At 40.2% G+C, this 14394-nt stretch overlaps 1 protein-coding gene across 10 annotated transcripts in view; it reads left to right on the forward strand.

Annotated features, from left to right (window-relative positions):
- LOC149033410 (uncharacterized) overlaps window positions 1–14394 on the forward strand; it is a 199318-nt gene that overhangs the window by 76100 nt on the left and 108824 nt on the right. For 8 of the 10 annotated variants that reach the window (XR_016178923.1, XR_016178924.1, XR_016178920.1 and 5 more), the window contains one exon: window positions 3426–3513. Coding sequence is in view for 2 of the 10 variants with exons in the window: in XM_089179562.1 (XP_089035688.1) it covers window positions 3426–3507 (82 nt within the window). In the remaining 8 variants the exon portion in view is untranslated. Of the gene's footprint in view, window positions 1–3425; window positions 3514–14394 lie in introns of those variants that run through there. The other 2 variants (XM_089179562.1, XM_089179563.1) reach the window with 1 other exon arrangement.

The raw sequence follows: 14394 nt of genomic DNA on the forward strand, positions 1-14394 counted from the left end.
CTATTCGCGACGGTATCAGCCGTTGGGAATAGGAACGTCATGCGAACTGTCCCAATGCAATTAAGATAAGCACCGGCGATGTTTATAAATGTTTCGTTGAGCGCGCGTATTACGAGCAACACGCGACCCATACACTCTTACATTTACATTCTCCTATGATTTCACGAACGAAACAGAAAGACTACTACGAGGAAAGAAGCGAGGAGTGGGTGCTTGAGAAGAGAATCGTGGCGCGTCTCTTCTATCCGAGAAAAAGCAAACAGTCGACGGCGTGACTACCCGCAGGCTACTGGTCCTTACAAACTTTTGGACGCCATTCTCCTTTTTGCTTTCAACCCCTCTTTTTCTCCTTTTCTTTACCCTTTCGCGACGAACAACCTGCGTGTGGTTGTTTAACTTGTGTCAGATTTCAAGTAATATTTTGCACACAACTACAAATTATAAAATAATAAATAATTTTTCTTTTCTTTTTTTCTATTTCTATGGTAGAATACCATTGAATTTGAGTAGAAAATTGCGAAGCAGTTTATATGACCAGTCATGGTAGGGTTTCGTGTTAAGGTAGACGTACGATTTGGTATTGCATGAAAAATTATGAGACCGTCTCTAGGGTCGGCTTCCACTATCATCGTCGTCGTCGTCGTCGTCGTCGTCGGTGGTGGTAGTATCATCGTTCTCTCCTTATCCTACCCTTTCCATTTGTGCTTCCTCGCCTCATCGACGTAACTCCTTGCTAAGAAACTGCTGCCGGCATGACTCTGGCTGGCATCCTCCTGAAATTGCGTCTTCGAAGCCTCGCCCTGAGATTAAAACGTCTCGGATTTCACGAGGCGGAACATGGAACGACGACGAAGGCAAGCGATTTAAATTTCACACGGTAGAACGACGCGACGGTGAACGTGACGGAAACGGATGCTTGACTTTCTCCTAGCTATGGGTTATTCGCAATTTTTCTTTTCGATACGATCGAACCTTTACTTCTTTTTCCATTTTCTTTTTTCATCGTGTTCTCCTTCTTACATTAGATAAGCTTTCCTCTTTTATTTTAGTCTTCTTCCCATATCCAATAGTTTGCCCTAATCCACTTTAATTTAGGATACAAGTATTTTTAATTTTTAATGAAAATATATCACTGCTTCTACGAGACAAACGTTGCCGATGGATAATTCATTTCTGTTTAATATTTATTATTACAATTTATATCATTTTTATTCATTCATCAATTTTAAAAGAAACGTTGCTCAAATATTCTCGCTTATTTCATTCATAAATCATTCTGTTCGTGTTAGTTGATCATTTTTTCAATCAACCCATCAAATATGCTACTTTTTTCTCTATTCATTTTGCCCGTTTATTTCTACGAAAGTTACTGAATAATTAGGTAAGAGGAATGAGTAAGTCGTTCGTGATAATGTTACAAAACGTCTCGCACGTTTCTCGTTCATCGTGAGAGAGAGAGAGAGAGAGTAGAGAGAGAGAGAGAGAGAGAGAGAGAAACTTGTCCAAGTGCACCCACGAGTCTTGTACCGCGCGTGCTTGCTTACATCCATCTCAGTGCGTTGAGATAGCGAAATGGCGATCAGATAGGATGGAGAGGCCCTTTGAATAAATCCTCAGACCGATAGGGAGGCGGTCCCAAGGGGTTTGCTCGACAATGCGATAGCCGATAATGGTCTGGTTCAAGCGCCGTCCAATTCTGAGGTTAATTACCATCGTTTTAACCCGTTGTCGTTTTCCTACTCGTATTGGAACCGAATTCCTTCTTAAAATTGGCCAAACTTTTGTGCTGAATTAATTTTATATCGATAATCAGAACGATATTACGTGCTGTAGTAGACAAAGTTTTCTTACTTTAGATTTTTTTCTTTACAAGTACGAGAAATATTAATTATTGTAATTAAGAGGTAATAGGTGGTTACAATAGTGGTAATAGCGAGTTGTAATTAAGAGAAAAATACAAAGTTATATATATCGAATGAGAGATAACAAGCTGAGTCTAACTAGTCCAAAGCTTGCGTGAGAAAGGCAATACGATGTACGGACAGGCTGTTTCCGTCGCAACCACGACGTTATTATCTTACCAAAATGATAACGCAAAGATTGAGTCTACTATCCGTACAATCGTACATCTTTCATGCTGTATATATACACTGTGATTCAGATACTCCACATTTAAAAACTTTGAATATGTTATATTTCTGGATAAAGACTGTCTCACGGCATTCATACTTTCAAGGAAATAAAATAATAGAACTATGTAAGCCGCGTTCAAATGAAATTCTCGATGGATCAAATATTTAGTTAAGTGGATCAAAATTTGTGCCACTTTTTCCTTTAGAACTGAAACTGTGCTCTGTGCTGTGCTGTGCTGTGCTGTGCTGTGCTGTGCACCAATCGTCCTGCTCGATAACACGATGGCCGAAATAATTGAATTTACCTCGATTCAATATTGGGTTAGAGGTTGACTTGATTTCATCAAACGTTTTAGTCGTGTATTAGGACCCCTTCTTATTTCTATAATTCAAGGCACTCTAGCAGTGTTCGATACGCTTCAACGAACTCGCTTGGTCGTAGCAGAAAAGGAGGAAATATCCTTCTCTCTATGTCACAAAGTTTTCTTTTTCCTTGGACTTCCGTAAAGGAGAAGAAGACCATGAAAGAGAGAAAGATAGAGTAAGTGAGTTTATTTTCACGTGACACGCCCAAGCTTCGGTGAATTCAGTTCGGTCGAAACTGCGTGAGATGAGAACGTTTCCGTCGAATCGTTGAAGTAAATGGCACCGCCCCTTGCGTTACCAGCGATACACGTCCCTGGATGTTGTAAGAATTACGACGTAAAACTTGTTTTTCTTTTTTTTTTTGCTTTCTTTTTCTTTTTTCTTGTAATGCGTCCCGTGCCGGTAATTACGCAGCGAAAACTTTTTAACCGTCCCACCTATCTCTAATTACGTTAACACACTGATCCAAGTCACGTGATTCTTACATAAAGACGATTATGTTTGACCATCGAGCAGAGCAAGCAGCTGTGCCCACCATTACTCTACGATGATCATCTTTCGAAAAATCAGACTCCACCCTGAGTTTGCTCGAACAATTTCAACGTTCTAATTTTTATCCGCTCGGATCGACCAAATTGTAATTTCTACTTGCACGGGCATACCGTAGAGAATGAGTTTAGAAAATGGAATGGTGTTAGATAGAATCCGGGTATTTTTAGTCGTTCTAATTATATGCTTTTACCGCATCTTACGATAACGAATAGCACGAATAATGTAACGACCATTTTCGTGCCTATTTCAAGGATCGATTGAAACTTTGGAAAGCATAATACAACACAATGAAATGAAGTACAATCTGTAGAAATATTTTTGCACTATCTAACGATCGTTTATTTTCTTTTCAATTTGTTTGTTCTTTTCTTTTAGGGTGTGCATTTCTCACCTACTACAGCCGTGACAGCGCCATCAGTGCCCAGAACGCTCTACATGAGAAGCGGACTTTACCAGGGTGAGTTATTAGTCATTCATGTACTTACAAAAGAATTCTAATTTTGTCCAAGTTACTTACATTCCTAAAGCCCAAAACTCAAAACCAATTTGGATATTATTTTTTCGATCTGCCACAAGCGGTAAAGTTAAAATAAAATATTCCAAGAAGTATCTGTCATCGGTGGTGCACCACTTACATTGCCATTAAGGGCACGAGTAAATTATGCATCGCGTAAGTTGGCATCGACCGATTAATATTTTTTTTTCTTTCGTTAAAAGTGGGTTACGGATAAGAAGAAGAAATCTGAATTAACATCTTACATTAATCGCGATATAAATGATTCGCGAGACGATATTTCAAAGGAGGAATAAATCCGACACGGAAAATTTGTACTATTTATTATTATCAAGATTTGATCCGTATATGTAGATGCATCGATAAGTTTAATGTTAATTGTCGAAAACTTGACGAATTTTAAGCACTCGATAGAATTAGAAATAAATTTTAAAAGTAAAAAATTGCAAAAAGTAAAAAAAAAAGGTTAGATCTCGTTTCTCATTATTTCTCATTGCTCTCTAAGAGGATTATAAAGCGATGTAATATCTTGAGAAAATTTTTTCTCTCTCCGGGACATATTTGTCGAGAAGAAAGTTAACCTCTTCGATGAGAGACGTTAACAGATACTTATCGTTGGAGCGCGCAGAGATCGCCGTATGGCGTTTCCCAGGATAATTCCGGCGATTCGTCGAGCGATCCGGAATATTAAAATGGCCTCGACGTGACAAGTTAATCTCTTAACGTCGAAAGGGTAGTTAGAGGCGCACTGGGGACGGAAAAAAGGACGATGAAGGAAGGAAGGAAGGAAGGAAAGAAAAGAAAAGAAGAAAAAGGGTCATGCAGAGGGACGTTGATGGTAGTGGAAAAGGGCGGCGAAGGGTGGACCAAACCAAGCACACGATGTATCATCGGACTTTCCTTTCCCTCCAATTGTCTCTCCTTTTATTCCCAAGACTCCAACACAAATGCCAGTGCTGGCTATACTTATCCTTATTTCCCGGCGTCAAGGATCGCTTTTGTCTACACCTACAACGTGATAAGAATCTTCATTTTTACCTATAGCACCAAATTATATAGGAAGGATTTCATTAAACGAATAATATTACGATCCGAAATACGATACTCGATTAAGATTATTTTCTAATTATTATTTCTCGATATTGCATTCCATCTTTATGAACATATACGGTTTCTTTGGATTCCGTAATTGATAGATGGTTATTCGATCATCCCAAAGTGAGTAGGTGTTTTTTTTATCAATCGATGAAGTGTTAAATATAAAAGTGTAGTGTGTGCTAGGATTAGTTTTTTGTTGCTCTCGAAAGTTTGACGTCGATCTTTGTCCCGTCTGTACAAAGCTGAACGCTGCTTAACTGGCAGAGCAGTGCCAACACGCCCCTTCCCATTATCCGTTACTACCCCTTGGAAGTCCGTAGCTAGTACTGGCGTTATGTTTCGTTAATCTATCCCCGAAACAACGCTGCTACGGTCTTGGCACCGCTGCCAGCGGAAATCGTTTTAAATGTTATGCCGAGAGATGCGCCCCCGGCTTCGTTGAGTTATGACTTTATGAAGAGACCCGAACGCACCGTTCCGGCCGCGCGTTTCCGCATGCGTACGGTTCTATCTTCTTCCTTTTGTATCATTTTATTTTAGAGATGAGAAAAAAAAACAACCTATAGTACCCGTTATTCAAAACTTTTGTTAGTCATTTATTCCAAAGCTTTTTTTTGTTCCTTATGCATTTTAATGAATGATAGTGGTGGTATCATTAAATCACTGACGGACTAAACTATTTTTTACATTTTCTACCTGGTTTTACACTTGGTCGTTCCAAGTGTTGCGTGAGCTTCTTAATGAAGCCGATTAGTTTGAATTTTCAGCTTGCTGCCATTGTATTTCGCCAGCGTAATGATGATCTACATTCACCGGTCCTCGCACGTTTCTCTGCTCTACCTATGCGCGTAATGCTCGATGGTCAACCCTTTTTGCGGCTCAGCCTGGTGTAATGACAAAATGTAAATTACTACGGGAACGCGTATAATCGAGCATTATCGCGTCCGATTTATGCGACCCTTTATCAAAATCCTCATATAAAAGGAATTTGTTGTAGGACCGATATTCGCTCAACCCAGCCAGACTTTCAGCTTGATGCATTTGGGATGTGTCCTGTATTACGGTTATACGCCATCAATTTTGCGTTTATGATACCACGCAGAAGAGACTTTTTGAAACATCGTTATTGACCAATGAATCATCCACAACAATTTCTTCATATGATTCACTTTTTCTCTAACTGTTATCGCAATTCTACATTTTTCAACATTCTTATCAATGAAATGTTCATTAATCAAACTTTCATTTTTTCCTTTTTTCCTTTTTTCATCCTAAATATTTTCATTTAATAAAGCAACCAAAGATCAGACATTTTATGACGAAGCAAATCCAATAGGCTATGGTTTAGTGACTTTACACCACCGAGTTACTATGAAACAATGACGTCGATACGACGAGAACGCATTAAAGGTTTCATTTTAGTAGCGATTAAATGAGGCCTATCGTAGGCACCTTTACGAGCCTGTTTATTCGTCGATTGGCTAGATCAAAGTACTCATATCTGGACACACCTGAGGCCATAACTCCGGCCAAGCAGTCGAGTCTTCATAAACACGGATCTCAAGGCGAACTCCCGCCAACTCCGTTAAACAAGCAATAACAATTGTGCTACGTTGGTTGGTCAGCTTGCCTTCTATATTTAAACTTACTTTCTGAGTTGCTTTGCACGTGTTCAATTGTGTATTTCCTTTCTCTTTCTTTCATTTTTTAAATAAAAAACAAGCATATTTTATAAAAATAGATAAATTTAATTTTAGGATATTGATTTAATTACATGTTAAAAAACTGTTTGCTATGAGACGTGTTCATTTGAATAGATATTTTGTTACCGTAAATAAGATTTAAGTAAAACAGATAGCAAAGCAGTTGGAAACTCGAGGATTCTCGATTGGATACTATCGACTAACCAGAATGATATACTCGTAGGTTGTTGATAACGATCCAGGAGAGAGAGAGAGAGAGAGAGAGAGAGATAGAATGTGGATCGACGTTCAATAAACTACGCAATGGCGTGATCAGTAGGATCAGTAGGAGACACTACCGTGAACGATCCTTATCCATATCAGGATAGATTCGCTCGAAGGGTTTGATTGAACATTCGCGTGCAGGACGGTGGTCATCAACGTGATTATAACTTTCTCAATCTTTCTTCGTGTTCTCTTCTTTGGAAAATGATTGAGAAAGCTTAGCGAGAAGAAAATTGGATTTTTATTTAGCTAACTTTTCTCTGCACGCTCGATCTCGTTCAACTCCTCGATGATGAACGAAATTTCTAGATAGAAAAAGGGCCCCAAAAGTATATATATATATATAACTCTTTTTTCTTTTTTGTGGATATAATTTTTATCATACGTTGCGTGACACGATATTCTTCTTATCATTCGATCCAACAAGTATCTTTTTCTTTCTTTTCTTTTCTTTTTCTTTTTCTTTTTTCTAATCTTCTACATAACTGCGAGTTCTCGTTGGTAACATTTTGGTTCGATAAAGCTTTCCAAATTTAATTCATGTTTATTTACCTTGCCTCGGATATCCCGGCGGCCTTCTGCCTTAGCTGCGAGATGTTGATCTAGTCGGCCCCCTAACATTAACAGATCGCCAGATGTTACTACAGGATCGTCCATATTTGCCGTGTGACACGGGACTTGATGTACGCGTTAGAGTTCGTACATTCGTTCGGAGAAGATATGCCGCTTGCTTGGAGAAATATCGATCAGCTTGTGTTATCGTTTAAAGAGTAATTCCCTAGGCAAACTATAAAGCTTATATTACATTTGGCTTAATGCGTTTAATGTGCCTTGTGCCTGTAATTTATTTTACATTTTATTGATAGCGTACCTGGAATAACGAGCTCCTCAAGTTAAACTTCCAACTCGCTTTAACGCGTTCCCTATCTCTGGCTTAAAGCTTTTACGTTGCAAATGATAATGTAAGCTCGCTTTCGAGTATATCATTATAATGTAACTTGTAAAAAGAGCCTTGCTAATGTCATTTTAATATACATCGGTATGAGATCGCTCGGACTGTTACGTTTTCATGATACGTCGTATTTATTGACAAAAGGGTAGACGAATTTTAAAGCACGCCTAGTATATGTTGACTTATACATGTTATCGAGCAAGTTTTAAACGAGTTACCAAAAAAAAGTACTGTCTGACATAGTAGAAATTTGCATAAGTCTAGCGATAATCGAACGTACGTAAATGTTGCAGAAAAATAGAAGGGTAGATGTAAAAAAGAAAAGAAAAAAAAACACACACACACGCACACACGACAGGTAAAAGAAAAGAAATAATATCGTGTTGGTGTCTGCACTTATTAAGCGGACATTCTTAGCGCACTACTCTAATGAAGTTTTTGCTCAAGAGCGTGCAATTATGCCACCCTCTCGAATCTGATGAAATTTAAGCGATTCGACATTCTCGCAGCATATAAATACTGAAATGAAAAGAAATCAAATAAAAGAAAAGAAAGAAAAGAAAAGAAAAGAAGAAAATAGAAAAAGAATGGAAACGTAAGTTTAGAAAAGGAGCGCTTATCAGTTGAGCTTTTCAACGTCGATGGCGTCGTTCCGTATAGGAGTTAACGACGACGGTTCGTTAAAGATAACGTCTACGGAAACTTATAATAGACGGTATAATATTAAGAAGAAGAAGCGGCCGCGATAGTGTCGTGAAACAATTACGAGAAAGTTTCGTCGTGTGTTTTCTCCTCTGCTCTCTTCGTAGCTACGACGAGAGTAGTAGGGAAGAAAAGATAGGAGGAGAGAAGAGGGTCGTGTCGTATTCGCGCAAGGCAAAGATACGAACGAACAGAAGAATAAGAAGAGAAGATGGAGGAGTCTAAAGGAGGGATAGAAAAGAGAAATGGGAGGGGATTGTATGGAAGACTCCAAGAAGAGAAGGGAGTGAACTCCCAAGAGGAAGCAAGCACGAGTGGCGACGCCTCGGTGACCGAGCTTACTCTCTCTCTCTCTCTCTCTCTCTCTCTCTCTTCTTCTCGTGGTGCTAGTTGGTGTTGGTGCTGGTGCTGCTTTGGTGGCTCTCTCTTAAAGCCTCCTTTTTCGTCTACCACCTACCACGCGCGTTTCTCTACGCGTGTTTCTCTCTCTCTCTCTCTCTCTCTCATCCCTGCGCACAAAGATCGGCGCTTACTACTAACCCTCGTGGTGGGTGCCTCGTGGATCTGAGCTTTTGCCTCTTACGATACGGCCCTGAGAATAAGCCAGTCGCAGTTATACGCGCGCCCTTCCGTACTCCGTTCTCTTTGTCCCCATTCTTTCTTTTTCCCTCGCCGCGCCGAGAGTTCTGCTACGTTTCAAGAGGCTACTGCTGCTACTACTGGTTTTGGTGCTTTTCGCGACTGTGTCGTCATCGTGTGCCTTGAAACAAACGAAGAAAACAAAACGGAACAACTACGAATCCATCTTTTGTTTTTCCTTTTTATTATTTTTATTATTCGTTAGAGATTATTCTCTTTTCCAATTTTTTACCTAACTTTCTTCCCCTTTATTTTCACACACGTGCGCGCAAACTCGCTTCCGATGATGACATAAGTCTTTCTCGGTCTTGCGAAATAACGATGGTGTATTTCTGGCGATCAAGTCACCGACACGTGCTTCTACTTGTGCTACTGCTACTGGTGCGTTCCATCTAGCCGGATGTTTCGAACCTCTTTTCGCAAAACCAGTTGCATCGTCACGAGTGTTTTGTTTACGCGCTTTCGTAAGAAGAGGGGTTCAAAGAGGGAGAGAGGAAACAAGTAACCCAAGTGTGTGAGTGTCTTTCATGTGATTCTGCGCAGTGTCGAAACGTAAGCCGGTTAGAAATTATAACCGAAGCACGTTCTCAACTCGAGTCGTTCTTAGTTTCGAAAGGGAAAGGATAACGGATTAACAGTGTTTCTTCTTTTTAGTCAATTTTTATTATCGCAAGTTACCAAAGTTCTTTTATCGTTTTGTTTCAATTTCAAACGTGAAAAAAAGTGGTGATCGTTTATAAGTGAAGGAATATTTGGTTAGTTCGACGTAGCATTTTCATCGATCGAAGGATCACCCCGTCCACGAGGATCGTCCATTTGTTCAGCCGAAATATTTGAGAAGAGGCAAGATGGTCGACTTCATCAGTTATCCGGAAATTTCTTATCTCTACGATGAACTTCTTATGGTACGAAAGAGTATTAATGTCTATCGATTATGTTTTAAGTAGGAAAGATATTAGCTTTGATATTTTATAACCACCATCCTTAGCTTTGTTAAGTTTCCCTACTAATTGGAATATCACTAAATTGGTCTTGTATCATCGACCGCTAATTATTCAAATTGTCGCTTGTAACAGCTGCAAGTCGTTACCTTTATGGCTCATTCGGAGGCTATTAATCGTGTGAGTGCCGGAGGGTGCTCTTGTCGTAATACGAAACTATTGAGGATATATATTAGCAACTTTACTAAATACTGTTATGACATATCGATTACTACATTCCTTTATAGTAATTTCGAGCTTTACCAACTTCCAGGTAGAAATCCTCTCATTTGTGAAATAATCATAAATTATTTCATTTATGTTTATGTATTAAATAATCATTTCTTATTAGATAAAAGAGAGATCGGTGAGTAAAGTAGACAAAAAGTTTGCTTAATTATTGCGATAGATCGAACCCACCTGTGTCTTGTTCGATCTTAACATTTTTGTTCGCGCGAACCAATGACCTATCGTCACCAAATGGAAGTCCATTCCGATCACTCCTCCGCACGTCGTCCATTCCCATCGTTTTTCTCAAGCTAGCCCATTTTCAAGAATCGTTCGAAAGAAATCTCTTCGAGAGTAGGAGAAATTGGAGACGGGAAAGCTAGCAGGATAGAGAAAAGAAGAGCAATAGAAGAGTTTTTCTAAGGCGAACACCACATCCCTGGAAAAGGTTTCTTCTTCTTCTTCTTCTTCGTCGTCGTCTATTTATCATTGCCCTTTTCGCGAACCCTACTCTTTTCTTTCTCCCCTTACGAGGTAGGAGGACAACAAAGAGTGTAGGAAAGAGATAATGATGATGGTAGTGAGAAGACTGACGTGGTCTTAACGTTCCTCGGTAATTAATCGTTCTAAGGAATAAAAGAATACAGATTCAGCTAGGCCTCCGTTCGCATTTCTATCCATCTATCTATCTCTCGGCCGAGTCGGCACCTCGAAAGGCTATAAGGTCGAAGGGAGAAAAGACCCTCGCCACGACGTGGAACTACTTTACGGGAATATCACTTTGATCCGACGCTTAATGAACGATGGACCGCGCGCGCTCGGTAAGAGTACCCAGACTGAATTTAATTAGGGCTCTTAACTTGCCGGGTCGAGAGCATGACGGGATGCCGTAGATAGAAAGAGGGCACCAGTCGGCGTGCCCAGTTCGCGCACTAACACTACTTGATAGCGTTTATGTGGGAACGTGTAACGGCTGAACAAGGGTGAGGAAGAAAGATAGGAAGGGGTGAAGAACGAAGGCGAAAGAGACGGAGATAAATAGAGGCAGGGTGAACGGTAAAAGCTTGGATGAAACTCGACCAGGGGACGAAAGGAGTTGCAGGGGGTGTGTACGGTCGAAAGGGAAGGGTCTACCCTTTGAGGGCATGACTCTGACGCAACCTCCTCATTCTCCTTTTCCTACTACTCCTACTGCTCCTACTACTACTACTACTATTACTACTACTACTACTACACTACTACTGCTGATGACGACGACAACGTAGACGACGACTCCGGATGACCCGATTGTCATGCAAATCACGATACGAAGCAGTCGTTATTGAGTCCATGGCTTCGTTCGATTTACGAATGTCGCTGGAAAAAAAAGAAAAGAAAAAAAAGAAATGGCGAATCGAACGATTGGTAACGATGATGGTACGCTTGGTAATTAAAAGACACCGAGTGTGTACCTTTCACATTATTTTCTTACCCTTTTGTTGCACCAGTTAATTTGTCCGGCAGGCCATTTTCGATCTACCTTTCTGTCATTTCATTTTTATTCTCAAATTTATAAAATGATGAAATATTAACATTTCTAAAAAATACAAACACGAGACGTATGTTTCATACGCTCGAACGCGTCTCTTTTACGATATCGCAATGGTTCTAACTCGAACATGTCGCTCGCGAATTCTGATAGTACCATCTCGCCGCTAGGAGTTCTGACTCCGAAGCAAAGAAGTAAGAACGATCTAGAAACGGAAATTGAATGCGCCCATCCGGCGGAAAAATAATGCTCCACTTTTCCAAGTTCGATCTTGGCTGGAGCTCGTTCGTCTCGAGCTGTCTCCCCTACGCAACGATCTTCGACTACCCTTCGTCGTGAACTCTTACTACTCGACCCTTTTTTCTTTTTCTTTTCTTTTATTTTGGAATAACCGAGAAAACGGTTTTGTGTATGTATTTTTCCATCTAAGTGTACGTAACCCACGTACTACACACACACACCTAGACACGTAACACGCTTGCATGATTTTTTTCTCACTTCGTCTTTATTTTTCTTTTCCTTTTTCTTTCTCCTTTTCTTAGCCTTAGGTGGAAATTGGAAAAATTTTATTTGACCTGCTGCGCTCGTGAAAGACATCGAAATGGGGGAAATAGGAATTGCGCTAAAGGAACAGGACTACGCCCCTTGTGACCAGTACGAGACCAAAACTTATTTCTACGGTAGATCGTTGAGAAGCGAGCACCGTTCGGTGGCTAGTAAAAATCTACTTACGAACCAAGCAAATTGCTTAGAGACGATAAGCTGCAAATAGAAGGAGAGAGTATATTCGAATAGAAGATGGAAAAATGAGAATGAAAATGAAAATGAAAACGTACTTTTTTTTCTCTCTCTCTCTCTTTTTTCATAGAGATGAAAGATGAAGAGTTCATTGAAATTCGTATCGTCTGTAAGGTATAGGATTGATAAAAAATTTCGTGGATTCCGATGCGAAGCGCTTAATGCATTTCAAATGCGGTGGTACATAAGTACGCGGCTGGAATCGAGCTGTTTTGAAGTATCACTAAGAATAAAGTCGTGCCTGACGCGAACCCATCTTAGCTGCCATTAAACGTTATCAATGCCAGACGGTTGCTTCTCGCTTTAGATATTTCGCGAAGGTACGTCCAAATCGCTATACTAAAGAATTATGGTCGACATTTATTCGTCAAAATAAAAATAAAAATGAAAATAAAAATAAAAATAACAAATAAAAAACAAAATAAAATTCAATATGAATTATTTGAAAGAGAGAGAGAGAGAGAGAGAGAGAGAGAGAGAGAGAGAGAGAAAGAAAGAGAGGGAGTATTAAACGAGAATAAAATGGATTAATCATTTTTCTTGACATTAGCAATAAAAAAAAAAAACTATGTATAATAGTAAAACATAATATAGGATACTTATTGTTCGCTTGAATATGAGACAGGTAGCGAGAGGAAGAGAGTAAATAGTGGAAAAATATTCAGCTCCGGGACTTTTCAGTTTTATCAGCGATAGGTCGAGCGCGCGAGGAGGCTTCTATACCGAGAAAGGTAGAAGGGTGTTAGTGGAAAGGGCGGAAAAGGCGTCCTTCCTCATGCGTTTAGGTATTGTTGGCGGTATCTCAGGCAAGCAGTAGCCAGGCTTTGTGTTTCTGCCCCAGTTTCCGTGCAGGCCAGACACACGGGTTTGGGAAGTACATAGCACCGTCGTCGTCGGCGGTACAGGGTTCGCGGGGGTACTCGGGGAGAAGAAACGGCCGAGTGTCGGAGGTGAGGAGGCGAAGGGCTGGCACTCGCGATAAAACATTCACACCGTTTCTGGCTACCTTCATCGTTGGATCTGAACGTGCACGAACTGTTTTACGCGTGGACGTTGCTTATATATGTCTGCACATATTCCATATATCTATACGCCTATCTATATAAATATACATATCATAGCAGCTTGGCTTAAAAATATCCTCTATATACGTAATAGTAGAGAGAGGGAGAGAATACACGTTGTAGTGTTCCCGGGATAGTGGTGTTGGTATTCGTCGGCAAGCATACATACTCTTTTTCTCTTTCTCTCTCTCTCTCTCTGTCTTTCTCTCTCGTACGGCCTGAAATTTTCTACCGGCTCGCTACGGACCGGCACGATCATGCAGCAGTTTTATGCTTTACGAGATTTTCCCAGCGTCCGTGTTGCGCGTTTCACTTCCAACTACTGGCCGGATCGATCGATTTCATCCCACCCTCCTCCTCCTCCTCCTCCTCCTCCTCTCTTCTCTCTCAGTTTATCCCTCACCCCTTCTACAACTTCCAATACGTTTCGCGTACGACGTCCGTGATATTCCCTGAATTATATCGGCCGCAACAACGATTGAAACTATACGATGTCGTTATTTTTAAACGCGTCATAGGAAGAGGAAATACGTAAAGTGTTGGAAAAACAGAGAAAGAGAATATATATTTGCGCGGTCGATTATCTCTCTCTCTCTCTCTCTTTTTCTCTCTCTCTCTCTCTGTTTTCTCTCCTATATGTTCGTCTCTTCTTTTCTCTTTCGTAACGTCGTAACGCTCTACGGATTGTTCCTTTCTTAAGATCCGAGGAATTAAACATGAGACAGCTACTACCAGAAGCTTTCCAACTACCAAAAATTATACCCCAGTGGATAGGGAATCAACGGGGGTTCTAGGTAGGGAAAGAAAAGAGGGTGAAAAAGTAAGAAGAAGAATAAGAATAGGAATAAGAATAAAAAGAAGAAGAAGAAGAAGA

This window comes from Polistes dominula, unplaced genomic scaffold (genome assembly GCF_049000335.1).
Source record: "Polistes dominula isolate Pdom_NZ unplaced genomic scaffold, Pdom_raw_medaka contig_27, whole genome shotgun sequence".
NCBI classification, from domain to species: Eukaryota; Metazoa; Arthropoda; class Insecta; order Hymenoptera; family Vespidae; genus Polistes; species Polistes dominula.